Source organism: Saccopteryx leptura, chromosome 1 (assembly GCF_036850995.1).
Source record: "Saccopteryx leptura isolate mSacLep1 chromosome 1, mSacLep1_pri_phased_curated, whole genome shotgun sequence".
Taxonomy (NCBI): Eukaryota; Metazoa; Chordata; class Mammalia; order Chiroptera; family Emballonuridae; genus Saccopteryx; species Saccopteryx leptura.
Window position 1 is genome coordinate 7,950,645 of NC_089503.1, and position 27,630 is coordinate 7,978,274.

Below are 27,630 nucleotides of genomic sequence, written 5' to 3' on the forward strand. Positions count from 1 at the left end.
ACATGTGCATGCTGGGCCGATGCTCTATCCACTGAGCCAACCAGCCAGGGCCAATGTACATAATTTTTGACACCCTTTACTTTGCATGTGGCAATATCTGCAAAATTGGGTAGGACTACCTGACCTGATTTTTAAAAAGTTCAATCTGTTGGGAATAGTCCTCTTCGTTCCCTCTCACTCCTTCATACCCTGTGCCCTATCCAGGCAGAAGTTAATACTCATGACTGACCTATATTGTCCACCACTTGCTATTTCTCCCTCTAGTTCGTGAGCACCTGGGAACAGGAACTGTGTCTTATTTTTGCTGCCCTGGAGCCTGGTATGCCTTCTCAGTCCCAACTCAGTAGCTTCCTAACTTGGTTTTCTGGTTTCTGCTTTTGCTCCCCACCTCCCCATGTTTTTCACACAACAGGGATTAGATTTTTTTAAAACATAAAACATGTTTTATGTTCCTCCTTTTTCTGCCTCCTCCTCTGCCCCCCCACCCCCCTCATCCAAAATAACAGCTCCTGTCTCACTTAAAATGAAATGTAGCCTGACCAGGCGGTGGCGGAATGGATAGAGCGTTAGACTGGAATGCCGAGGATCCAGGTTCGAGACCCCGAGGTCGCCAGCTTGAGCACAGGCTCATCTGGTTTGAACAAAAGCTCACCGGCTTGGACCCAAGGTTGCTGGCTCGGGCAAGGGGTTACTTGGTCTGCTGAAGGCCCATGGTCAAGGCACATATGAGGAAGCAATCAATGAACAACTAAGGTGTTGCAATGAGCAACGAAAAAAACTAATGATTGATGCTTCTCATCTCTCCGTTCCTGTCTGTTCCTGTCTATCCCTCTCTCTGACTCTCTCTGTCTCTGTAAAAAAGAAAAAAAAAAAAGAAATGTAAACACTGTCCGCTCAAAGGCTCTGGACCAATTCCTCACCCTCCCCTCCTCTTCTTGGCCCTCTCTCACTTTCAGCCACAGGGACACCTTCCTGTTTCTTATACCTGTTAAGCTGTTTCCGACCTTAGATATTTGTACCTAAGATATTTGTTCCCTTTGCAGAGGAGAATGAGTGTTTCCTTTTCTTTTTCTTATTTATTTTGTGTGTGTGTGTGTGTGTGTGTGTGTGTGTGTGTGTGTGTGTGTGTGACAGAAACAGAGAGAGGGACAGATAGGGACAGACAGGAAAGGAGAGAGATGAGAAGCATCAATTCTTTGTTGTGGCATCTTAGTTGTTCATTGATTGCTTTCTCATATGTGCCTTGACCAGGGGGCTACAGCAGAGAGAGTGACTTCTTACTCTAGCCAGCAACCTTGGGCTTCAAGCCAATGACCTTGGGCTCAAGCCAGAGACCTTTGGGCTCAAGTCCTTTGGGTTCAAGCCAGTGACCATAGGGTCATGTCTATAATCCCACACTCAAGCCACGCTCAAGTCCACGCTTAATCCCACGCTCAAGCTTTATGACTTAGCCCAAACGTCATTTCCCTGATTCCTCATTCACAGTCACTCTATGGTATTATTATTTTATTTTCATTTTGGCGCTCATCATTATCTAAAATTACTGCAGTTGTTTGTTTACCTGTGCACCTTTCTCTCTCTCTCTACTAGAAAGTAAGAGATTCTCTCTTTCTTGTTTGGCACTAGCTTAGGGTCCTAGAACAGGGCCTGCCGCACAAGCAAGACATTTAGTAAACATTGCTTGCATGAGCCACCAGAGTCACCTACAGATAAGCAAAGTGGATACATGATAACAATGCAAGAAAGGGAGAGATTACTTGTGGCTTAAAAAAAAAACTCTGGGAAGAAGCCTGCAATAAAATGCTGTTACATGATTCTGTTCTAACAGAAATATGACAGCTGAGAAAAGAGAGCTAATTTGTCCCTTCTCTGTTGCTTTGGTCAAGCCTTTAGAGATTGTGTAATTTTGGTTTCAGCATTTAAAAAGATATGTCAGAACGGGGATGATTTCAGAAAAAGGACAATGTAAATGAATACAGGGGAGAAAACAGAGAATCTGTGAGGGAAGGCTAAATGATTTGAAATGTTAGGCTAGAAAAGGCAGGCCAACAGGTGGCCTCAGAACTTTTTGAAAGTGAGTTGTTATCATTGTCCAGCTGTCAGGTGTTGAAGTGGTCAGTTAGGGCGAGTCACACTGAAAGTATCAATCAGGTTTTATTCACTTACTGTGACAGTGCAAGCAAGAGGCAGATGGAGTGGCCAGCTGCCCAGTATCCCATTTTCCCCAATGAAAGAGCAGTGGGTGAGGGTCAGATGACATGCCAGGCAGACCAGGAATTGTCTCACTGTCAGGAGCCCCTTGAATAAAAGGTTCCTGCCTCTTTATGGACCATGGATGGGGAAAGAGATAGAGAGAAGGACTAGGAATAAAAGGTACTGCATCAAAGTGGAGAAAGTAGAGGAAGCATCTTAGCAGAGGCACCTAGGAAGTGCTTGAGCTGCAGGCCCTGTGAGAAGGCAGCTGAGCTATGAATGCAGGTATGAGCAGAGACTGACCTGGCTGGCTTGAGTCTTTGACTGCAATGCCCTCCACTATGCTGCACACTGGCCTGCCACTGCGTGTGGTCAGCCTGAACATGGAGGATTTGGGCCTAGAGCCAGACTTCTCACCAGCCAGAGTCCGTCCGCACCCAAAGCTCATATCCTTCCCGGGTAAAACCATCCTCTTCCCATCCTACTCCCAAGATCTGGCCCAGGCTTCACTATCTCCGGACCTGTCCGAGTCTCATCTCTCTGCCTCTAGGTGCCACATCTTTGACCCACCACGCATGTCTCAGGTTTCTAGAACCCCTCAAATGACCTGTCCTGTTCTGACTGAAATCCTTTGGGGCATCTCACCACCACATTTGGGGGGGGCTAATGGCTCCTCTTGCTCCTGGGTCCTCCTCGTGGCCCCGGCAGGAATGCCTGGCTCTATACCTGCCACCTGTGGCCGGGACTATCCTTCCCACTCCTGTCTGTCCTGCAAGCTGCGCTCAGAACTCACCTTCTCCAGGAGTCTCCCAGGCCCCACGGAGCCACAGCACCTTGCTCATAATCTCACTCCACTGTCATTGTCTGCAGGGTCCTGCCCGGGAGGACAACATCTTTGCAACCTCGTCACACAAGCCATGCTGAAGAGATGTTGTCAAATGATCAAATAAACAACAACAACAAAACAAAAACAAAAACAAAAAAAAGCCAAAGACTATTCCAAATTCTGTCTCCTTTCTCTTTCCCTGAAAAGTCCCTAGCCTTCCTAACATGACCACCCCTCCCACAACCTGAGAGTGAAAGTCACAGAGCAGCAGAACATTCAAGACAATATTTGGGATTTGTCAGGTAGCTGACGAGGAGTCCCCAGGCCCTGGGAGTCCTTCCTGCCGGAATTCTAGAAGAAGAGGTCCCTATGGTTACCGCAGACATGTCAGACAACTGTGTGGCAGCAACTCTCAGTAATCAATCAAGTTAAAAATAGGAGTTGAAAGTTTCCACTCTTCTCCCTTGAAAATTACATCGCTCTTTTCTGATTAAAATCTTTATTTTCAGAAGCAGAATTGTTTTGAACAGAGTTCAAGGCATTGGCTTGTCTGTCAAGTTCAAGTTCCACCTTCCCAAGTCCCAGCCTCCCTAGAGGTTCAGAAACTACCTAGCCTAGCTTCACACCCCCTAATATCCCCCTTGAAGCCCCCTTCTCCGGGCTTGGATAACGTTTGTTCAGAGCTTAGACTTGGTCTCCCAACTGTCTCCCTTCTACAGCTTCCACAAAATCTCCATTTCCACGGGAAAGAGACCAGCCTCCAATCTGCCTTCTGCGAGAGGGCGTTTCCATGGGAAACGAGAGGAGGGGCGCTGGCTAGCAGCGAGGGCCCTTCACAGGCAGCAGAGCCGCTCAACCTCCTCCTCACAGGCATAGAACTTTTCAAATAGCTCAGGGGAGGTGCCATTGCACTCAAACCACCTCCTCAGTGTGCCCAGGGCCCGGAGGGCGTCCGCTTTGGTGGGCAGGGGCTCAAAGCAGTCCTCACCAGCCTCCTCATCTTTAGGACCCATTTCCTCTTTGCACACTCCAGACACAGGCTCCTCACTTTCCAGGTCCACAAAGCGGGAAAACTCCTCAAGACTTAGCCCACAGGGCACTGGCGGCATCTCAGAGGCTTTGTCTGGGGACAGGGGCATTTTGCAGGGAGCCAGCCCTTCCTGAATGAAGCTGCTTACAATGAACTGGGGAGGCACCTTGGCCCAGGCCGCTGCCATCATGTGCATAGTGTCCAGCACTGTGATGCCTGCACCGGCCTCAGCCAGCGAACTGCCAGCCGTCTCACTCTGGACAGCTGCCAGCTTGCCCAACAGACGGTGCCGGTAATGGGCCTTAAAGGCCCGGACCACAGAACCGGGCAGGGAAGTTGTGGTGCTAGTGGCGGAGAGAGGCAGGAGCCTCACGTGGCAGAGCCCAGGCAGGCCTGCTAACTCCTCCACCACCTGGGCAGCCAGCAGCAACGCTACCTGTCGGCCCTGCCTCCCCATATCCTGGTCAAACTGTGCCAGCCACTCTGACCAGGGGATGCCCAGCTCAGGGTAGTAGGAGGCAGGCAGAGCCTCAGTGCTGACCCCAAAGAAGCACCTTGGTGCAGCCTGGAGCCCACTGACCAGTACCTGCCGTTTCTCTGTGCCCCTGCTGTTGGCACACAGCAGCACCTGCACTTGATCACCTGAACCCTCTCTTCTGGGCACGGCCCGATACAGCAAGGGCACTTCAGCACAGCCAAAAACATCCTCTGGGGAGAAGTCTTTAAGGGAAAGAGGCAGTGGGGTCCGGGCCGGGAAGCCTGGGGGAGGTGGTTCAGGGGGGAACGGAGGTGCGAGTACATGGCGGGCCCCAAAGCCCACATTGTTTCGGCGCTTCCAGCGGACCAGCCAGCCGATGCTGGGCACAAAATCCTGGCGCATGATGTCAGCCAGCTCCTTGGCTTTGTGGAGCAGCATGGGCCCTGTCACATCCCACGCCTTGGCCCTGGCAATGTGGTACCAGCAGAGCAGAGCCTCGTCGATACCACTGTACTTGGACTCCCGCTTGCGCTTGCGCTCCCTGTTGGCCGTGCCACTGCACCAGTCTGCCAACAGCTTCTCTTTATTCTTGCAGATGCGCGAGATCTGGGGCTGGGAGACCTGGAAGCGCCGGGCCACCTCAGACTGGGACATCTTGGACTCATCCAGGAGTTCCAGCACCTGGATCTTCTCTGCCAGGGATAGGGCGTGAAGTTTCTTCTTGCTGCTCAGCTCCATGGCTTTCCAGGGCACCTGTGGGGGAGAAAACAGCGAGCAGGGGTCAGATGGCTGAGGCCAGGTGTCACAGGAGAGGAGCACAGTAGGGAAAAGAGAATCTGTGAGGACAGGGAAATTGGCTGGCGTGTGGGAAAGACCAGGAGAAACTGGGTCATCTTGGAAAGGGTGAGAGAGTACCCTGGGTAGGAGGTGAGGGCTGGGCTGAAAGAAGAAGGGAAATGATTAGGCTGAATGAGCAGTGGGCTGGGCACTGATCTGGAGGAATGCCAGAACAGAGCTGGGCAGGGGGTGGCTCATTGGTCAGAAGGACAGGGGAGCTGGCTGGGGTTTGGCATAACTGGAAAAGGCTGAATACAGCTGAGGGGACAGCTGCAGAAACGACAAAAGAGTTTGGGCCGGGAAGGACACGGGGCTGGGGTTGAGTGGGGCTGTTGTAGGGATAATTAGGGCTGCGGGAGGGATCAGGGGAGGAGGAGGGGAGGACGACATGGGCTGGATTTAGCTGAAGGTATTGGAAGATGGGGAGGTGTAGTGGATGAACCGAGTTAGGTGACAGGTGTACAGACGACAAAGGGATAGATGGGCTGAAAAGGAGCGAATCGAATTTGGTGCTAGGTCCCGAGGAAGTAGGCGGGGCGGGGCTCTGGTCTGGAGAGTCCATGGGAACACAGGACCTAGAAGCAGGTGTACAGGCGACAAAGGGCAAGAGGGGTGAGGTGGCCACGGACAGCGCAAGGGGCGAGGTGCCCCTAGCAGGGAAGGTGATGGCCTGAGAGGGATATCAGGGCGCAGGCTCCGCCACCTGGCCGGCCTCTGCCCACCTCAACGCGGGGTCTGTCCTCGGAGCAGACCTGGGAGCTCCCCGTGGGCCTCCCCGCCTCTCCGCCACCCGCTCCGTACCCACCTCTGGCGCTCCTCCCGCGGCTCCCGCCCTGCCCCGGCCCGTCTCCCGAGTCCCGGTTCGGGGGCGTAGGGAAGGGACGGGCACCACTGCCCGGAGGGCGGAGTGAGCTGAGGGGCTGCGCGGACAGCGGGCGGCGGGCGCGCGCACAGCAGCACCTCGCGCGCGCCGCCCGCTCCCGGCTCTCTCCGGGTTGGCAAGACCGCGGTGCGGCCGCTCGGCTCCCACCGCCGCAGCCCCGCCCCGAGACAATCCTATTGGCCCTTAGCGGCAACCGGTCCCGCCCCCCGCTGAGCCTCATTGGGCGTCGCCGAAGTGGCGGTTCATCAAGCCCCCGGGGGAGCGGGGCTTCCAGAGCGCCGTGAGGCCGAGCAGGAGCCAGGACCAGGGAATCTTCGCGGAGACTCCCAACAGCTGGGACTCGGCTCTCGGGCGGCGTGGAGGCCGGAGAGCAGACTTGGAGTCCCAAGACCTAACAGGCCTCGGCTTCCTTATCTACCAAACAGGGCTAATGCCCCTCACGAAGAGGTTTTGAGAAAATGGAAGCAAGCGTTACGCTACACAAAAGCCGTTACCATGGACAGCGCTGGCCTCACATCGCAACCCGGCTACCGAGACTACTTGCTAGGGGCCAGTTCTGATTTAGGGCGAGTAAAGACTAATTTTTACTAGTCTTAGTACCTGTTGGCAAGGTTCAAATTTCTCAATCCAAAGTGTAGTAGCATTCCCTTAGTAACCTTCAGTTATGCCGGTGCCTGTTCTATGCAAGTACGTAGACATCTCTACCTAGGGGCCAGGGCTCCCAACCCCCAACTTCACTGCTTGCCAGCCTCGTTCCTTCATCACCTTGGAGCTGACTGGGAAGCCGGGGCCACTTACCTGAGTCTCAACCTCTCTGCCTTTCTAACAGGCTTCCCTCCCCACCTCAGTCCTGTCCCTATCTTTGTGCGTCCCATTGTAATCCCCTCCTGCAAACCCTTTCCAAATGTCCTCTTCTGCCCGCTACATAACATTCTCATTGTTGCATTTCTTTTTCTTTTCCCATTTCTTTTCTGGCCCTTCAGCCTACTCAACCACCAAGGGTCACTGCTTGACTCCCTACTCCTGGACTACTTCCCTGTGACAGCAGGACAGAGGCATTTTTCTCGAACACGATTCCCAACCCAGAGCACCCTACTTGCTTTTACTAACTGAAGGTAATGGCTCAGGCCACTGTCTTCCATTAGGTGACAGAATGATTCAAATGTTTACAAAATTTAGTAACTTCAAAACACACTCAAGCGAAGTACTCAAGATCCACTATGGAGGTTGTCAAAATGTTGGGTCCAGCCTGGCCAGGTGGTGATGCAGTGGATAGAGCATCAGACTGGGATGCGGAAGGACCCAGGTTCGAGACCCCGAGGTCACCAGCTTGAGCGCGGGCTCATCTGGTTTGAGCAAAAAGCTCACCAGCTTGAGCCCAAGCTTGCTGGCTCAAGCATAGGGGTTACTCGGTCTGCGAAGGCACGTATGAGAAAGCAATCAATGAACAATTAAGGTGTTGCAACGTACAACGAAAAAGTTATCTCTGTTCCTGTCTGTCTGTCCCTGTCTATCCTTCTCTCTGACAAAAAAAAAAAAAAAAAGTTGGCTCCAGGGAAGAAAACTCATTTTTGTGTACATAACCACGCCCAGAGGAAGGTTGCAGTGGTGCACAATGAGGTGAATGCACACTGCGAGAAGTTGAAGTACCTGTGCTTCTCACGCTCATTATTCATACAAAAAGCCTTCACACATCCATCATGTCATTAGTTTTCCTGTGTCATTCTCGTTTATATTTACATAATAGGCTTCTGGATCTGTTTAAGTGTAACAGTTGCAAGGTCAACTGCTATAAACCTGTCACTACCTGTATACACAAATTTAGCTCACTTTCCTCCAAATCAACGAAGATACAGAAATAGGATGCTAAAGTTGATTTTACCCAAAATTTTTTAAAATTATTTTTATTTATTTTATTTTTTTACAGAGACAGAGAGTCAGAGTGAGGGACAGGGACAGAGACAGGAACAGAGAGATGAGAAGCATCAATCATTTTTTTTTTTTTACAGAGACAGAGAGTCAGTGAGAGGGATAGACAGGGACAGACAGACAGGAATGGAGAGATGAGAAGCATCAATCACTAGTTTTTCGTTGTGCATTGCAACACTTTAGTTGTTCATTGAATGCTTTCTCATATGTGCCTTGACCATGGGGCTACAGCAGACTGAGTAACCCCTTGCTCAAGCCAGCGACCCTGGGTCCAAGCTGGTGAGCTTTTGCTCTAACCAGAGGAGCCTGTGCTCAGGTTGGCGACCTTGGGGTCTCGAACCCGGGTCCTCCGCATCCCAGTCGACGCTCTATCCACTGCGCCACCGCCTGGTCAGGCTCAATCATTAGTTTTTCGTTGCGCAATGCGACACCTTAGTTGTTCATTGATTGCTTTCTCATATGTGCCTTGACCGTGGGCCTTCAGCAGACCGAGTAACCCCTTGCTTGAGCCAGCGACCTTGGGTCCAAGCTGGTGAATTTTTTTTTTTTTTGCTCAAACCAGATGAGCCCACACTCAAGTTGGCGACCTTGGGGTCTCGAACCTGGGTCTTCCGCATCCCAGTCTGACGCTCTATCCACTGCGCCACCGCCTGGTCAGGCAACCCAAATTTTGTATTAACTAAAAAACTTTTTACTTTTTTTCAAGAGAGAGGTGAGATAGACTCCCGTATGCACCTCCAACTGGGATCCACCCAGCAATTCCCCTCTTGGGCCATGCTCACAACAGAGCTATTTTTAGCACCTGAGGCAGACTCCACAGAGCCATCCTTAGCACCCAGGGCCAATGAGCTTGAACCAATCAAACCATGGCTGTGGGAGAGGAAGAGAGTGAGAGAAGGGGGGAAGGGCGGAGAAGCAGATGGTTGCTTCTCCTGTGTGCCCTGACTGGGAATTGAACCTGGAACATCCACACACCAGGCCAATGCTCTACCACTGAGCCAACCGGCCAGGACCTCACTGTTCCTTATAACAAGGAACTATTATAACTTGACTTTACATAAAAGTACTTAACTTTGTATCTGCTTTACAGATTGGGGCTCAGCAAAAATTTTAATTTGGGAGAAAAAACTATATTTCAAATCATAAGAAAGTTTTAGAATGAGTGGCCTTCATGACCAGGAAAGGGAGTCAGGCAATAAACTATCCAGCAGAGGGCTCTGTGTAAAAACATTTATTTGTACTAATGTTTAGAATACAGGAACTAAAGAAAGAAAAAAGACACAACTCCAAAGCAACAGTGAATTAGGGCCTGCCCACAGCCAAGGGGAAGGCACTCCAGGGTGTCCTGGCATGGAGTGTCCTTCCCACTACTTAAGTGTCACCAGGCAGAAAACTGAGGAATCAGAGAGTGAAGACCTTACCAGCTGCTAGCGAGTGTGCAAGGGAAGAAAGGGATGTCTACGTGGCTTCCCCGTGACTCAGGAACCAGGATACACAGAGCAGGAGGCAGAGGCTCCCAATTCAGTTAAGGGCAGGAGCTGAATAACCAGGTCCAGGAATAACAAAAAGGGGATTTTGGAGGTAGGCTTTTTCATCGAGTTAAAAAACAGGCACATTGTCCGTCTCCCTGTGACCCCCAAGCTGCTGGCCTGGCCCCCCGATTCTTCCCCTCTCCCCACAAAACCAAAAGGAATAAGGAAGGGAAGCAGAGGTTAGGAAATTCCAAAGGTGGGGAATAGTGCAGTCACTAGAGACCGCCTGTGAGAACGAGCCAGGAAAGCACAGAGGAATCAGGGGAAGCTGCTTTCCTCCTGGGGAGGGACAGGGCAGAGCCCAGAGGGAGACCAAGAGCATCCTGGCTCAGGCGACGAATCCTGGGTTGCAGGAACAGAGGGCTGCAGAGCCGCTCTGGGGGAAGGCGGCGGTGAGGTTAAGCAGCAGGAAGGGCACAGAAAGCTCCTTGCAAGCACTTCCTCAGTTTGCTCAGTTGCTCACTCCCAGCTGCTCCTGGTAGAGGCCCTGGCCTGGCTTGCCTCAGGGGGAAGGGAAACCCCAAGGACCAGAGTGGAGGCAAAGCTGAGAGAGCAGTGAGCTGTGACCCCAACGCTTTCTCAGTGGACACTGTTAAACCCTGTGATCACCAGAGCCAGAGCCCAAGGCAGGCAGAGTGAATGCACGTCACGGAGAGCAGTGAGAAGCTGGGCCCAGAGGTGCGTCATGGGGCAGTTGCTGCTTTGTTCTCCCGAGGGCATGGGGCCAGAGGCAGTCAGAGCTGCCACCTCAGCTTGCTGCTGCCAAAGGCAGGTTGACACGACCACCCCCAGGTTCTCTGGACTTGTGAAAGAAGAGGAGGAAGGGAACGGTGAATATGAAAAACGAGAGGAAGAAACAGCCCTAGATGTATGGGGGGAACGGGGACTGGCCACATCAAGAGGAGTTCTGGTTCTGGTAGATGGAAGCTTTCTCCTTCAGCAGGTCCAGACACAAGTGGCAGCTCCAACTTCCTGCAGAGAAGCATAATGGGGTTAGGATGGGTCCCACACAATCCTAACCTGCTGTCCTTCCCATCTCCACAAATCACCTCAGTAGCAGGATCGGCTACAGGTAGGAGGGGAGACAGTCTCAAGTAGCAAAGTTTCACAGTTAATTTTGAACTGGGAGAAACTGTTAGGTCTTCAAATATCATGAAAAACAATTCTCGATGGAGATGACTGGAGAACTATTTCAGAATACAGACTCCCAGACCCTCTTGGCCCTATTAAATCAGAATCTCTAGGAGAATCTGGGCAGATACAATTTTTTTTTTTTTACAGAGAGAGAGAGAGAGAGAGAGAGAGAGTCAGAGAGAGGAATAGATAGGAACAGACAGACAGGAATGGAGAGAGATGAGAAGCGAAGCATCAATCATCAGTTTTTCGTTGTGACACCTTAGTTGTTCATTGATTGCTTTCTCATATGTGCCTTGACCATGGGGCTACAGCAGACTGAGTGACCCCTTGCTCGAGCCAACAACCTTGGGTCCAAGCTGGTGAGCTTTGCTCAAACCAGATGACCCCGTGCTCAAGCTAGTGACCTTGGAGTCTCGAACCTGGGTCCTCTGTATCCCAGTCCGATGCTCTATCCACTGCGCCACCGCCTGGTCAGGCAGATACAATTTTTTAAAGCATCCCAGGTTTAACCTTGTGATTACAGAAGAATCAGATTCGATCTCATAGCCCCAAAGGTTAGAATAAAAATCATGAATAGAGGCTCTAGAAAAACCAATTTTGATTTCATATAACTTTCTTTGAAAAACCACAGAAAGATGAGATGGCCTCTAATCACCACTAGGTGTTTGAGCCAAGTCTGAGGACCCAGCAGAGGAAAGGGGTGAACTATGAAGACCCAACTTGTCAGAACCCAAGTCTAGTTCCACATAGAAACAGGAAATAATGTCCCTTACAAAAAACAACTGGCTCTGGCCCTGGCCAGTTTGCTCAGTGGTAGTGCATTGGCCTGGCATATAGATGTCCCAGGTTTGATTCCTAGTCAGGGAACACAGAAGCCCCCCGTCTGCTTCTCCACCCCTCTTTCTTGCTTCTCTCTCTCTCTCTCCTCTCCTCCTGCAGCCATGGCTCAACTAGAGCAAGTTGGCCCCGGGAAACTGAGGATGGCTCCTCGGCCTCAGCCTCAGGCACTAAGAACTCAGTTGCTGAGCAACAAAGCAATACCGCAGATGGGCAGAGTATCACCCACTAGTGGGCTTGCTGCGTAGATCCCAGTCAGGGCACATGTGGGAGTCTCTCTGCCTCCCCTACTCTCACTGAATAAAAATAAATAAATAATTAACTGGTTCATACCTTGTTCAATAATATTTACTATAGTTGGATTCTCCTCTTTTTTTTTTTTTTTTTGAGAAACAGAATTAACCCTTAATGTCTTGAAATTATAAGCATAACTGTACATATATTTGGACATTATTCTGGGAAAGAATCCAGCTTTTATCAGCTCTTCAGAGATATATGACTCAAATATTTTAGGCTATATGAGCCATATATAACCTTACTTTTTAAAAAAAACTCCCTTTAAAATGTTAAAATCATTCTTAGCTTGAGAACTATATAAACTAGCTAGAGCTAGGATTTGGCTGAGGTGTATAGTTTGCAAACCACTGAGCTAGAGCCTATACCATCTGCTGGCTTCTGTGACATCCCCCTCAGCTGCCTGCATCTGGCAGTACTTCAAGAGGAAAGTCCTTCTACAGTTTATATAGAATTTTATCTGTAAACTGGTATTTTATGGTTAAAAAAATAAAACACAGGACCCACTGCTTCTTCCCAAAGTAGATTTCTAAATTCAGCATGACAGATGACAAGAGCTGAGTGTTCCCGTGCAGCTGCTAAAGGACTGTTAGCCTTTTGTCAGTGGCCTGCTTCTCTTGGGGGGGGGGGGCAGCAGTTTGAGCTGTCTAACAGGTTATAACTGTTAGCTCATATCACACAGTGAGCCACTTTCTCGTGCCTGCAATGCTGGCCCACATCCTCTGTGCACAGTAACAGCTACTGAGGCATCCACATCCTTCTGAGTAAACTCCCAAATTTCTCTAAAGGAGGGGCCTGACACAGAGATTTGGCTAAAAGGGGACTTGTGGAGAAGTAGCCACCCCCTCCCCCCCAATTATAAGAGAAAGTTTATTTAAAAGGTTACAGACGTGGTAGAAGTGAGCCAGCCAAGCTTCGCAGGGCCAAAGGCCCTTGGCGGTTAAAAGGGGAGGACAAAGGTGAAGGTACTGTGCCGGGGGGGGGGGGGGGGGCACTGGGTTCCTCAAAGAGCTGCCCAGCCTGAGCAGTGGTGGCACAGTGGATAGAGCACTGAATGCGGACAGAGGTCCCAGGTTTGAAAACCCCAAGGTCACCAGCTTGAGCCAGGGGTTCCTGGCTTGCTGGAAGCGCCCCCCCCTCCATCAAGGTACATGAAAAGCAATCAAGGAACAACTAAAATGCCACAACTATAAACTGATGGTTCTCATCTCTCTCCCTTCTTCCTCCCCCTCCCCTTGAAAAAAAAGCATGGGCATTACTAATCAAACTACCTAAGGACAGGAGTGACCCACCACTCTGACTCCAGCTTTAACTCCCTTCCGGACTGACTGGAAATGAATACTCAAATTCTGTCAAGTTCAGAGAGCTGAAACCAAAGCATCACTTTAGCCATGAAATGAGTTTCCTGGACTGGCTGAGGGAAAACAAATCACTCCTTCTGGTAACTGTTCTCTGCTTAGTATCTGCTCTCTCCTGGGATGCTGATATGCTGTATTTGCACATTTATCTGGCGACAATGTGTAAACATTAGACCAGTGGTTCTCAAAGTGTGCGCCAGGGCACACTGGTGCACCCTAGAAGATTTCCAGGTGTGCTCTATGGTATTCCAGAGAAATATGTGCCTGTTGGGGACCAAAAAACCAACAGGGTTTTTGGAGTTTAGATTTTTGGGGGACAGAGGTGTGGGGAATTGGCTGTAAGCTGACAATTGGCCCATCCCCCGACCTCACTTGCCTGATTAGGTTGCAAAAGGCAGTTAAGCTGTGGTGCTGGATGGTTTGCACTACCCCCCATGTTCCCCGGAATGACTGGAGGGTTTGGTGTAAAGTTAAGATGATATGTATGGTGGGGGTTTTCTGCACTCAACACAATTAAGAGTAAAAAGAGAGGAATTCTTCAATGTATTGATGGGGAAATGAGAGTTTGCCTTTCAAATATCTGCTCAAACATTGAAGAAATCGCTAGGGCACATCAGGCTCATGTTTCTCATAAACACAAGAATGAAAAAGCTTAACACATTCATACCAGGACCTTTCGAATTTACTAAATCTTACTAAGAATGTATCTATATATATAAAAAGATAAATTTTTTGTTTTTTTATTTTTTAATCCCTTTTTATGAATTCTAAAAAGCATAACTCAAAACATGTAACATAAAAATGTATTTTAATGTCAGAATAAATTTAATTTTGTCTTATTTCACTTAATTACCATAAAAGCACGCTTGGACTTTATATTTTTTTCTTTAATATCTGACTTACTTATTATAGCATCTCTCTCAGAAATTTGTATATAATGCACCTACAATTATTTGTAGGATTTTAAATATGCCCCAACTTCAAAAAGTTTGAGAACCACTGCATTAGACCCTTGAGGCTAAAATCCTAGGAAAGCATTCTAAACTGAGTGAGGGTAAAGTGCCTACTCCCAATTTGGAAGGATATGTCACTGATAAGAGAACTCATTTATTGTACAGGTGATGGTCCAAGTTACTCATAACAGTTCTGAGTAAGATCCTGGCCACCTACCTTCAGGAGGCTCAGACATGGACGGGGTAAGACAGTACATGTGGTAGCCACGATCACAGTCATCACAGAAGAGCAGCTGGTCCTAGAGAAGGCAAGATGGAAAGAGAAGGGGGCAGGTGAATGGCTAACAGGCCTCGGTTAGGCCACTGGGGCAGGTAGGAAGGAAGCTTCTGTAGACACTGCTGTTACTCTCAAGAAAGGCAGGACAGGTGGCAGGTAAGAACAGAGGTGGATCCCTCTGGAGAGAAAACCACCGCTGTCCATCTCTACCCAGCAGCTGCATAACTGATCTCAGTCTCCCCAGTGTCCTCTACAATCACCTCTCCACAGAGCAGCAAAAGTTAACTTCTTAAAATATAAGACATGCCGTATCACTGCCCTGATTAAACCCTCAGACCTGGTGCTCCTACCCTCCAATCTCATCTTCTAGCCCCTCTCCCAATGCAAGAAGGCTCCACCCAGCCACACGGGCCTCAGTACACCTGGCCTGCCGCCTTTGGTCTTTGCGCTTGCTGCTCCTTTCCAGGGAACGCTCCACCCCCCAATCTTCTAGCACTGGCTCCTTTGTACCATTCAAACTGCAACACCGACATCACGGCCTCAAAAAGCCATCTTTCTCCCAACCCACTAGTTACTCTCTGCCACACTGATGGTTTAATTTTCTTCACAATGTCCCTCATGTCGCTTCAGCAGCACATATACTAAAATTGGAATGATATAGCCTGGCCAGGTAGCTCAGCTGGTTAAAGCATCAGCCTAACATGCCAAGGTTGTGTGTTTGATCCCTGGTAGGGGCACATACAAGAATCAACCAGTGAGTGCACAGGTAAGTGGAACAACAGACTGATGTTTCTCTTTCAAATCAATAAAAAAAAGTTACTCATCTACTTGCTTACTGCTTATTCTCACAAGAATAAAAAAAGCAGGGACTTTCTTTGTCTTGTTTGGTGTCCTCAGTGCCCAGAACAGTGTCTGACACTCAATAAACACCTGCCAAATGAAGTGCCACCTGGGATGTTGGGGAGGGCGTGCAGGAGGGGGTCTTGCTCCCTTTGAAAAGAAAGCCCTCTTTAGAGGGAACAGTGGAAAACAGAGCTGAGGAGTGTGCGGGAGGGCGGGCTCACGCACGTCGTTCTCAGAGGTGCCACAGATGTTGCAGCACTTGCACTCGATGCACTGCCAGCGGTAGGTCTTCACTGCTGCCATCATCACAGGGGTGAACTGCAGGCAAGACGGGTGCCCTGTGGGGGAGGGGGAACGAGTGAAACAGGCAGCTGGAAACGGGGAAGAAGCAAGGCGACCTGGTTGACTGTAACAGCCACTGGACACTGGCAAGCCAAGAACCTCTAGGAGACTGGTGCTAGCCATGGAAGCCCTTGCTCCTGGGTTAGAAGTACCTGAGCGGCCACAGTCAGAACAGGACACCAGCTCCTCGGGTTGTCCTGTCTTCTTGTTGATCTTTGAGTCCCCCAGGCAGAAGTCACAGTAGTTGTTGGGCAGGGCCAATCCATCGGGACCCTTCTTGGCTAGGGGGAAAAAGAAAGAACTTTGATGATGTGCACGGGGGCCTAGAGGCCTCTCAATATCCCTGAAGGAGCCTGAGCAGGTGGTGGCGCAGTGGATAGAGCGTCAGACTGGGATGCAGAGGATCTGGGTTCAAGACCCTGAGGTCGTCAGCTTGAGCGTGGGCTCATCTGATTTGAGCAAAGCTCACCAGCTTGGACCCAAGATTGCTGGCTCCAGCAAGGGGTTACTTGGTCTGCTATAGCCCCCCAGTCAAGGCACATATGAGAAAGCAATCAATGAACAACTAAGGTGTCGCAACAAAAAACTAATGATTCTCATCCCTCTCCATTCCTGACTGTCTGTCCCTGTCTATCCCTCTCCCTGACTCTCTGTCTCTGTAAAAAAAAAAAAAAAATCCCTGAAAGAAGGGTTTTTCAAAAGCAGGCCAACTCCTGCTTGCCTCACATGTGACACCTCAGCTTACATTTCTGCTCCTCGGACCTCTGAGAAACCGGGGTGGGTGGCTGCGAGTCTTCCTTGTCCTCACCCTCCTCTTCAGCCAAGTGGGAGTGGGCATAGTGGTAACTGAGGCCTGGTCGGTTTTTGTAACGTTTTCCACAAACTGAGTGAGAAGAAGATTGTAGAGAAAGTTATGATCCGAGAGTGCTGCATCCTTGTCCCTCTAAGCTGTGGGGCTCCACCAGGGGTAGAGGCAACCACTCCCGCCCCAATCAGCTCTGTTCTGAGACAGGCCTTCAGTGATGGCAGCCTGCCCTGAGCCAGGAGCATCAGGCCCTGGGCCTCTCCAGCTTCCATGGCTCTTCTCCCTGCTAAACCCAGCCCATGGCCCTCTCCACTCTCCCACATGGGCTGGCTATGAGGCTGAGCCCTGACCCCATCGGCACTTGCCCTGGGGATAGTCTGGGGAGCTCCAGGTCAGGAAGAAAAGGGAATTTCTATAGTCTTGCAATATGGCAGGAAGGAGGAAAGGTAAGGAAGACAATCCAAACTTTTCCCCCACTCAGTAAATGTGGGAGGCTCATGCTACCCCATATATACACCAGAGCCCATCTCTGCCCAAAGCAGATAAAAGAACAGGGCCTGGGACTCTTGGGGATAACCTATCAACTGAGTCTGCAGGGTAGCTAGCCCTCAAAGAAATTCAACGACACTCCCAACCAATCAGAGCTTGCCCAACCCCACCAACCAGCAAGGAAAGCAGATCCCCTTGTGACATCTTGTCCTTTTGAGCAGTGATACCAGGAAGAGCAAGGGAACCAGCAGGAAAGGAATGGGAAGAGGATGGGAGGAGGACATGGCAGGAAGGTGGGGAACAGAAGCTCACCACAGTGGCTGTTCTGGGGAAGGGGGAGCAGAGGGATCTGTTTGTAACAGATTGCTTATAATGCTTCTGAAGCCACCCCATGCAGGGGGCCCGAGCAGCCCTAGGAGTGAGCTGGTGGGAGACAAGCAGTGGTAAAGGCAGCTTCCGGGACTGGGAGGAGTGGAACACCACAGAAAGTCCATGGCTCCTATCCCCAAGCCATTCCAGAGACTTTTAAATCATAGGATTTTTAAATCATAGGTGATGAGAAAGGCAGCAGGAACAAGGGAGAAGGGGAAAAGGGATAGGAAAACCAAAAGTCTGAAAAGTTGAGAGAGCTACCTCTCTGGGGCGCTTTCGAGGTATGCTTTTGTTTGAAACTATCTGAAAGACAGAAAGAAAAGTCATGAGAAGAAGGCCTTGATACACTCGAGACAGGAGCAGCAGCAGCAGGAAAGTGGAGCAAACTAGAGAGACACCCCAGCGGCGATGGTGCTCCCAGGGTGGAGGGACAGAAGTGGGGAGTCAGAGAAAAGGGGGAGAGAGAACAGACATTGAAAAACTGGGTGTTGGACTCCTGGGGCCCTGGCTTCACTGGGGCCAGCAGACCTGGATGCCCTCTATCAAGAGGCTGATTCTGCCTGCTGTGTGTGCCCCTCACCAGCACCCCCTCCCCAGGGGATGGCTAAAGTCTCTCCCAGAGCATGCAGTTCCCACCCGTCGGGTAGCAGAGAGCAGGGCCTCCCGGGGTCTCAGAAGGAACCGGTCAGCAGGCAGGACAGGAGTCCAGGCAGGCTTATTTTACCACACTGAGCAAGAACACAGCCCTCCCTCCTCTCTCAGCCTGAGCAGGAGCTGGGTCCAAGCCGAGGACTACCCATCCACACAGGAGGCACTCACTGTCACAGGCATAGGGCTTGTCCCGGTCCTCCAAGATGGAAGCATCCAGCTTCTTACGGGCACTGCCCACACTTTTTCCCTGCCAAAAGAGCAAAAGCATGCTCTTACTAAGGTGTCTAGGCCTAAGGAGTCCAACACTCCTGGAAGTAGCTGCTAATCTCATGTGAATCATCAGGCTCCCGTGCCCTGACAGGCAGAACGTGGGCCCCTCACCTTGGATTTCCCCTTGCCCCGCCGCTTGGGAGTGTCTTCCTCGTAGTCCTCATCATCAAGGTCATCCAGGAAGTCATCTGGTTCTAGGATCCGCTGAGTAGATAGGACGATTAGGATGGGCAGAAATAATGTACATCCAAAAGCTCCCCCACGGTGGCACTGGCAAGGCCAGAGCTCCTTTGTGACCCTCCACTCCGGCCTCATTTCTCACTGCTGCCCTTTAACACCCTATAATCCTGTCCTTCTCCCTTCAATGTTCTGGGCTGCCCTCCTCCGTGCCACTCTATATTGTCCCCTAGCCAGGAGTGCCTTTCCCACCACCTCCAAGTGGCTGAATCAAATGTCCTGTTTCCATACAGCTTTCCCTGATACTCCAGGTAGCCGTGCCCACTCCTGCCGCTGATCTGCTGCCCAGGGAGCATGTTTACTCGTCGTTCCCTGCCAGCACCTCACTTCTTAGATCTAAAGCTTTGCTGTTTAATTGTGTGGCCTTATGGGAAGTTTTTGTTAATCGCTGCTTCAGCCTCCCTATATGTGAAATGGGGACCACAGTACCTACTTCATAAGATTGTAGAGACTGGAGAAAATGATGGAAAAACAGTACCGCATCTGAACTATTTTTAGCTCTTACTATTTTTACGTATAGTTTTATCATACCTATTGGCAGGGACCAGGTCAATTTCACCTATGTAAGCCCAGGCACCAAAAAACTTTTGTGACAAAAGATAAATGAGAGTCGGTCCTGGCCGGTTGGCTCAGTGGTAGAGCATCAGCCCAGTGTGTGAATGTTCCAGGTTCGATTTCCAGTCAGGGCACACAAGAGAAGTGCCATCTGCTTCCTCACACCCCCCTCACTTCTTTCTCTTCTCCTCCCGCAGCCATGGCTCGATTGGAGTGAGCTGGCCCTGGGTACTGAGGATGGCTCCATGGCCTCTGCTTCAGGTGCTAAGAAAAGCTCAGTTGCTGAGCAATGCCCTAGATGGGCAGAGCATCACCCCCTAGTGGGCTGGCCAGGTGGATACTGGTAAGGGTACATGCGGGAGCCTGTCTCTACCTCCCCTCCTCTCACTGAATAAAAAAAAAAAAAAAATGAATGAGTCTGTACTTAAAAGGAAAGCAGTAGACAAGACTGGATTGTAAGAGCGGAGCCAGTCAGTATCCAGTGCATTAGGAAATGAAACAGCAGAACTCTTGCCTCCTGGCCCTCAGCTTCCTTCCATTCCTATTACTGGGTGGCCTCTGATGAGGACGTCTCCAAAGTTCCCTTAGCCAGTGTTACTCTTGTACCTTCCGTGCTCGACTGTTGGTCACAGGAAACTCGCCCAGGCTGTCATCATCAACTCGGGGATCTGGGGCTCCTCGCTTTTCCAGGGGGTCAGTACGCAACAGAGCCTCTAAACTACTGCCGTCCTGAGAGATCAGTCCCTCCTTCTTCAGGGTCTGGTCGGTGTCTGCAGGCAAGGTCAGGATGAGGCAAGCCTCAGACGGGCTGAAAGCAGACTGCTCTGGGCCCACAGAGTATGAGGCCAGCCACAGGCCAATCCCTGTCTTCCAGTCTCTGGCGGCCCGGGAACCAAGATATTCTAATTCACCTGGCACCACAAATGATCTGTTTACTTGTCTCTTCTATTTGAGCTCTTTAAAGAAAGGAATCACATTTTATTCATTTTAGTATCTTCAGAATTTAGCATTAGGCCCGGTGCACAACAGGAAATTAGCAGGACTCTTTATCATGTAGCAAGCCATGCCCCTGCTCAAAAAGCAGTGTACTTTACCTGGTTTAATGGATGGGAAAGAAAGTCTTGGGTCCTCAGGAGGGTGAGCTCGCCGCTTTTTCCGCCAGCGCCGGGCAGGGTAGGAGTACAGCTGCCCAGAAGCCAATCCTGTGGAAGGAAGAGAGAGAAGTCAAGCCCTAACCCAGTCCTAGAAAATAATATCAAACACTTTCTAAATGAATAGAGTTCTAGAGCAAGGGTGGAATATGAGCAGTGCTGGGGTAGGGTGGGTGGGATAGTTATGGTAAAGAAAAATAGATGTAAACTCAGGGGCCTTGGCTAACACATAGCTCTGCAGAAGCCCCACAATAGCCTCAGTCCGCAGAAAACCAAGATGCTGGTGTAAACCTGTCTACTTCTTCCTCCCTGGCCTCTAATTGTGGGAAGACCATATTCATCCATGCGTGGAAAGCAGTAGGGAAAACCCTATCAGCTGGCTCATTTCTGAAATGAGAAAGCTTCTTCCTTCCTCCTTGTGTTCCTGAGTCTGGACCCTCACCTGGACCCCGGTGTCGCTTTTCCATCCAGATGTAACAGTTGCTCTGGGCTACTCCAGTCTGAGAGTCCAAGAAAGGCAAGCGCACGCTGCGCTCAGCGCAGAGACGGGCGTTGTAATTGTGGCACTGCTCCATGGCATCTTTGTAGTACTGCTCTCCAAGGCTGCAGTAAAGACAACAATCAGGTGGGCATGTATGTTTCAGGGGTGAGGGGCGGGGCACAGGGTACCAAGCTATCCCTGTCCCTTGCCATCTGCTTCTCTAGAAGGCTCAAGGGACTGGCAGACTGTTGTTTTGGTTCTGACTCCACTTCTGCCTCACGGGACACCAAGCCACTTCAATAAGCCATTATGAGAAAAGGCACTTTACAAATAAATTACCATCAGGACCACATAATTTCTTCCTGTGTCTAATCAGACTTAAGTCTAACCAACAAAGAGAAGGAACTAATGTTCATTTTATGCCTCTAATGAGTCCAAACTCTGTGCTACTCACAATAAATGCTATTTTTTTTAATTCTTTTTTTTTTTTAAGCATTTTAATTTATTTATTTTGTGGCAGAGAGAATCAGAGAGAGAGACAGACAGGAAGGGAGAGAGATGAGAAGCATCAATTCTTTGTTGCGGCACCTTAGATGTCCGTTGATTGCTTTCTCATATGTGCCTTGATGGGGGGAGGGGCCTACAGCAGAGCGAGTGACTCCTTGCTCAAGCCAGCGAGTTTGGGCCCAAGCTGGTGAGCCTTGCTCAAACCAGATGAGCCCGCACCCAAGCTAGTGACCTTGGGGTCTCAAACCTGTGTTCTCTGCATCCCAGTCCAATGCTCTATCCACTACGCCACCACCCGGTCAGGCAATAAATGTTATTTTTTTTAATTTTAAAAAAATGTGGGTTTTTTTGAGAGAGAGACAGGAAGGTAGAGAGATAAGAAGCATCAACTCATAGTTGCATCACATTAGTTGTTCATTGATTGCTTCTCATATGTGCCTTGACTGGGAGGCTCCAGCAGAGCTAGTGACCCCTTGCTCAAGCCAGCAACCTTTCAGCTCAAGCCAGCAACCATGGGATCATGTCAATGATGCCATGCTCAGGCCAGCAATACCCTGGCTCAAGCTGGTGAGCCTGCACACAAGCCAGCGATCTTAGGGTTTTGAACCTTGGACTTTAACATCCCAGGTTGATACTTTCTCCACTGTATCACCACCAGTAAGGTACAATGCTATTTCTCTAAAGGGGATCAAGGTTAAAAAACAAGAGGCTATTTCTCTTAACCCTCATGACTCTGAGAAGCAGAGGTTAACTCCTTTTTATAAAAAAGGAAAATAGCCCTGACCGGCTGGCTTAGCGGTAGAGCATTGGCCCGGCGTGTGGAAGTCCTGGGTTTGATTCCCGGCCAAGGCACACAGGAGAAGCTCCCATCTGCTTCTCCACCCCTCCCCCTCTCCTTTCTCTCTGTCTCTCTCTTCTCCTCCTGCAGCCAAGGCTCCACTGGAGCAAAGTTGGCCTGGGTGCTGAGGATGGCTCTATGGCCTCTACCTCAGGCACTAGAATGGCTCTGGTTGCAACAAAGCAATGCCCTAGATGGGCAGAGCATCGCCCCCCAGTGGATCCCGGTCAGGCACATGTGGAAGTTTGTCTCTCAGCCTCCCCGCTTCTCACTTCAGAAAAAGAAAAAAGAAAAAAAAAAAGGAAGAGTTCAACAAGGTCTGGGAGACTTACTTAATTACACTTAGCAAACCCTAGTACTCTATATAATTAAATTCTATTTAGCCATAGAGAAAGAAGGAAGTTCTGCCCTGACCGATTAGCTTGGCTGGTTTGAGCGTCATCCCCATAACACAAAGGATGCAGGTTTGACCCCCAGTCAAGGCACCTACAGGAACAGATCAATGTTTCTGTCTCTCTTTCTCCCTTCCTCTCTGTGTAGACTCAAAACATAAATTAAAAATTTAAAATGTGTATTAAAAAGAAAGAAAGAAAGAAAGAAAGAAAGAAAGAAAGAAAGAAAGAAAGAAAGAAAGAAAAGAGCCTGACCAGGCAGTGGCACAGTGGATAGAGCGTCAGACTGGGAATGCAGAAGACCCAGGTTCGAGACCCCGAGGTCGCCAGCTTGAGCGCAGGCTCATCTGGCTTGAGCAAAGCTCACCAGGTTGGACCCAAGGTCGCTGGCTTGAGCAAGGGGTTACTTGGTCTACTGTAGCCCCACGATCAAGGCACATATGAGAAAGCAATCAATGAACAACTAAAGTGCTACAACAAAAAAACTGATGATTGATGCTTCTCATCTTTCTCCGTCCCTGTCTGTCTGTCCCTGTCTATCCCTCTTTCTGAATCTGTCTCTGTAAAAAAAAAAAAAAAAAAAAGAGGTTCTTTATGTACTGATATTAAACAATCTCCAAGATAACTAGGGAAAAAAAGCAAGGTACAGAGTTGAGAAGTTTTCCATAAATAGGACTACCATTTATGGAAAAAAAAAGATGGAATATAAACATAGGCCTCCAGCAAGAAAAACCAGGTGGCTAGAGGACTTTCTCCTACATGCTCTTTTTATACCTTTTGAATTTTGAACTAGGCACTTACTGAGCAATTAATTATTTCTATACACTAATTTTACAGTCAATGAAAAACACCTGAAAATGTCTAACTTCCTTGCCTACTCTTTACTGAGTATTGTTATACTGATACAAAACCTGTTTGTTCCAAGGCCCTTCCCCAGGAAGGAACCATCATAGATTCAAAAGACTCAATTTAAAATCTTAATCAAAGGTAAACCTTTAAGTGCTCTAAAGAAGATGAAAACTTCACAGTGCCAGCAGTTATCTGGTTTGAAGAAGTATGTATATAGAAACAATCTTGCTCTCATCCTTTAGGGCATAACAAGCACTTTAGCACTGGAGCTTAAATTGTAACAATCCATATCTATATATATTGCTCACAAAAATTAGGGGATGTTTCCAAATGAATATGAAGCTATAAAATATCCCCTAATTTCTGTGAGCAGTATATTTGATCAAATTAAAAATAAACAGAGGGCAGAGGTGATTCCCCCCCCCACCTCGACACACACACACAGTATCCCCAGTACCCATAAAGATGTCTGGGCATCTTGTTTTGACTTAGGAATAAAATAACCTGGCTTGGCTAAAAGTTACCAAATAAATGGAACATTTAGTCAACCCATGTGGATCTCAGGTTCCTCTGCTATACACCAGAGAGGCAGGATGAGGTAAGCTCCAAAATATTCTACAAGAGGGAGACTCTTAGCATGAGAAGCTGGACAGATAAGTCTCTTGCTTATGTCCGTATCTTGAGCTACACCAAGAAACCCTGCTCTGGGATCTGAGGGGGGGCTTTCAATGAGCAGCCACACAGAGCACTTAGGCACAGTTTGGCATGTTCACAACAACTGAAAAAGACATACCATACAGAAGGCAGTGTATCCTTATAAAAGGCTCTTGGGAAGAGTGGGGCTCAGTCCACCACAAGACAGCAGGCCTGATTCAACGAGTCGAAATAACCGTAATTTGCGGTAAGCATAAATCTTGTGTTGGAGAGTGGAGAGAATGGAACAGGTTCACATTTGCTTGCCTTTAGGAGGCAGCCGTGTCCTCATAACACAGGAAAATGGTATAAACAAGGCTGAGTGCAGCAGCTCCTTTGTTTCTGCTGATGGGAATTGATACTGACACTGGAAGTCGAATGGAAGGAAATGCCAGACAGGCTGAGAGCTGCAAAGTCAGAGCAAAGAGGCTGGAAACAGTTTGGGAGGAATGGGTGAGAGATATTTTATCAAAGTTCTTGTGGGCTGAGTGGAATTTCAGAAGGTGGGGCACACTGTCTCGTGAGCAAGAGCTGGGAATGAAACATATGTGTGGGGAGAGAGGATCTGATGAGGAGACAGCAAGAGAGAATGAAAAAGAGCTCTTAAAAACGTCTTCCTAGCACAAGAAATTTCAAGCCTACATTATTCTCTAGATCTTATTACCTAAGTCAGAAGTTTTCAAAACTGGTCAGAAGCCACAGCTATTCACTATTATTTTACCCTAGTAAGACACCTTAAAAAAAAAAAAAAAAAAAGACACCTTAAAGACTGTTTCAATTATGACACCACATTTGAAGAGACAGAGAATTTACAAATAGGAAAATTCCTCTCCCAGAACAAGATGCTAGTCAGAAAAAACGAGCCAGTAATCCTGAGTTTAACGTATAACCTCGGCTGTCAGAAGACTAGGCACACCACATCAAGAAAAGCAATAGAGAAGCATCTTTTTCCAGGGTGAGAATGGTGCTGGAGGAATGCAAGCCCCCTTCTTTAAGGGAAAGTTCTGTAGAAAAATGTATTGTGATCCACAGCTCTCTGCAGCTAGAACCAAGGAGGAGAATGTTGGTTTCTCATTTCAGGTGTTCAGGAGCCAGTGGCTGGTGACCCTCACAATCTCCATAGTCTTTAAAGAGAAAAACATAAGAGGTCATGCTCCATTTAAATGGACAATCTTTCACTCCTAACACTACACAGAAGGGTTGGCAACCCTATTTCCCTGAAGAAAGTCTTCCAACAGAAAAAAAAATGTCATTACAGACAACTCACAAAATCTAGGCAAGTCTGACATTCCTTCAGTAAAGTAAAAATTCCAAGGTAGAAGCTTTCTTTTTCACAAGGCAGGAAACCTGTGTAAAACCTCCCCTTACCATGGGATGGGGAGAGTCAACAAAGAGAAAGGTAGAGAAACAAAGAATGAACAGGCCCTGGCTGGTGAGGGTCATCCTGAAATGCCAAGGTTGTGGGTTTGATCCCCAATCAGGACACATACCGGAAGCAACCAATGAATTCGCAGCTAAGTAGAACAAATAAATGTTCCTCTCTCTCTCCCTTACTCTGTCTCTCTAAAGTCAATTAAAAAATTTAAAGAAAGATATCTGAGTCAGAAAGAATAACTATACAAGTAGTAGATCAAGACTTATTTCTAAATTGAGGGAAATGTCAGCCTGCAGAGAAGCTGGGGAAACAGGAGTGGGCAGATCAGAGTGAAAGCTAATGATGTTGGGCGGAGGGAATGGCTGAAAGAGGCAGCAGGATTCTGCGGAAAGCCAAGTTTAAAAAAAAAAACAAAAACAAGAAAACCACTAGAGAAGAAGGCACTTAGCTTAATGGACGTGGGAAAGCATTCTCAGAGAAAAGGCTCCAGGCAGGGAGGGTAGAAGCAGTGTGCCCTTAAAAAAGGCTCTTGGGAAGAGTGGGGCTCAGCTCACCACAAAGAAGATGAGAAGCTGCGAGTCCCTTAGAACAGTCCCCAAACCTTTACCCTGTCCAGTCAAAACCCAAAAGCCCTAACTGGGCAACTAGACACCTCTCAATTTTCCCACCCGGGCACTAAGCCCGATTAAAAGGAGCCTGCTCTATTCGCCAGGGGGCATGAACCTATTTCACAACTCCTTCAGATTCCTCTTTAGGGAGGAGGCCGGGTTAAATCGAATCCCAGAGCCTTTTTCACTCGTGGCGATCGGGCCATTCTCCATTTCCCCAGCAACCATGAACTTTAATTGGGCTCTAAATCCGCCGACCCAGGCGCCGCGTCCGGGTTGCAAAGGCGTCTGGACAGCTTCCGTGCAATTCCCGTGTTTCGATGGCGGGGACCGGCCGCCGCGAAGGCCCTTTCCCCTGAAGTTCCTTCCCTCCCGTATCTGCTCTGCAACAGATCCTTCCCGAATCCCGAGAATAATTTTGGTCTTGGGAACCCCTCACGTCACGGAGCTGTTTAGAACAGCCCCGCGGGGCCGAGCCGCTCCGAGCAGAGGAGCCTGTTGCTCCAGGGCTGCCTGCGGGCAGCCGATGGGAGAGGCCGGTGACCCGGCTTCCCGGGGACACGGGTCGGTCCCGGGCCCGCCCTCGGCCCGGCTCCTCAGACGGCGGCGTCTCGGGAGCGACCCCGGGGCTGCGTCTCCCGCACGCAACAGGGGCGCCACACTCCAACGGCCAGCCCATCCGAAGGGGCGCTCCGACCGCGCAACCCGCGGAGCCGAGGGGGCTCCGGGTGCCCCCCCCCCCCCCCGGGCCTCCACAAGTTTCCAAAGAAGCGCAACGTCTTCTCTGAGTCTCCTGTTGCCTTCAGTGGGAGTCGCACCATGGCCTTCCCTGGCACGTCCCTCCCTTCGCCTCGTCCCTTCCCGCACCGCCCCCTCCTCCCAGGCCCCTTCCAAGACCTCCCCGCCTGGCAGAGAAAGAGGTGTCGACCACTCACAGCTTCACTACATTTTCCACCACAGCCGCCATCTTCCCTGCTCCTCTCTCTTAGGCTGGGAGGCCTGGACTCCACAGCGCGCAGGCGCCGGGACCTAACGAGGGAACACAGTTTCCTAGTGCCTCTGCGCAGGCGCCGCCCGAGCGCGCGCGCCCTCGAGAGCGAGCTAGGGAGAACAGGCGTGGAGCCAGGGGGCCCGGAAGCGAAGGAGCTGGACGCGCAGGCGCGACGGACACGGTGCGCGCCCGGAGCCTCCCGCAGGAACGTCACCTTTTCCATTTAGAGCAGTGGAGGTGGAAATACTGAACGGTTGTGTCCTGCTACCTAGCTGAGCTTTAACCTATGGTTAACCCTTTGCTCTCGTCTCAGGCGGGGGATGGGTGGGTGAGTTAGTGGGTTAGCGGGTTTGTGGGTAGCAGAAGATAAGAGTAGTCCACAGTTAACAGGGGCTGCCAAACATGTGCCCATTTTAGAGAGGAAAATTTACGCCAGAACCGGGCAAGTCTTTGGGCTACATATTGGGGTTTGACAAAAGTTACTTCGCCTTCCTGCTGTTGCCGGTGAAAACGAATCTGTTAGAGGTGTCGAGAGAAAAGAATTATAATAGCACACGCGTGGGAACTTTAAACGTAGTGACAAAATTTATTAGGGGAAATTAATACACTCTCAGTGA

At 49.6% G+C, this 27,630-nt stretch overlaps 2 protein-coding genes across 3 annotated transcripts; both read right to left on the reverse strand.

Annotated features, from left to right (window-relative positions):
- Window positions 1–3,550: 3,550 nt before the first annotated feature.
- Window positions 3,551–6,268, reverse strand: TIGD3 (tigger transposable element derived 3). Its single transcript, XM_066353733.1, has 2 exons — window positions 6,170–6,268; window positions 3,551–5,280 (listed from the first exon to the last, which is right to left on the reverse strand). The coding sequence occupies exon 2, from the start codon at window positions 5,263–5,265 to the stop codon at window positions 3,853–3,855; it is 1,413 nt and encodes a 470-aa protein (XP_066209830.1). The 5' UTR covers window positions 5,266–5,280; window positions 6,170–6,268; the 3' UTR covers window positions 3,551–3,852.
- Window positions 6,269–9,392: 3,124 nt separating this feature from the next.
- Window positions 9,393–27,089, reverse strand: DPF2 (double PHD fingers 2). Of its 2 annotated transcripts, XM_066355291.1 has the most exons (12): window positions 26,958–27,089; window positions 20,722–20,882; window positions 20,223–20,330; window positions 19,735–19,898; window positions 18,448–18,540; window positions 18,235–18,313; window positions 17,677–17,718; window positions 16,495–16,632; window positions 15,902–16,030; window positions 15,633–15,745; window positions 14,505–14,586; window positions 9,393–10,680 (listed from the first exon to the last, which is right to left on the reverse strand). In XM_066355291.1, exons 1-12 carry the CDS (start codon window positions 26,987–26,989, stop codon window positions 10,604–10,606), a joined length of 1,218 nt encoding a protein of 405 aa, XP_066211388.1. In that variant the 5' UTR covers window positions 26,990–27,089; the 3' UTR covers window positions 9,393–10,603. The 2 variants fall into 2 exon arrangements, with proteins under 2 accessions (XP_066211388.1, XP_066211472.1); XM_066355375.1 differs by lacking the exon at window positions 17,677–17,718.
- Between the last annotated feature and the right edge of the window lie 541 nt (window positions 27,090–27,630).

Excerpts from the sequence above, each read along its gene's own strand:
- TIGD3 (XM_066353733.1), bottom strand. The coding sequence starts at position 5,265 with ATGGAGCTGAGCAGCAAGAAGAAACTTCACGCCCTATCCCTGGCAGAG.
- DPF2 (XM_066355291.1), bottom strand. The coding sequence starts at position 26,989 with ATGGCGGCTGTGGTGGAAAATGTAGTGAAGCT. Across the intron at positions 20,331-20,721 it reads AAAGCGACACCGGGGTCCAG|GATTGGCTTCTGGGCAGCTG; the intron begins GTGAGGGTCCAG and ends TTCCTTCCACAG. Across the intron at positions 10,681-14,504 it reads CATGTCTGAGCCTCCTGAAG|GAAGTTGGAGCTGCCACTTG; the intron begins GTAGGTGGCCAG and ends GCTTCTCTGCAG.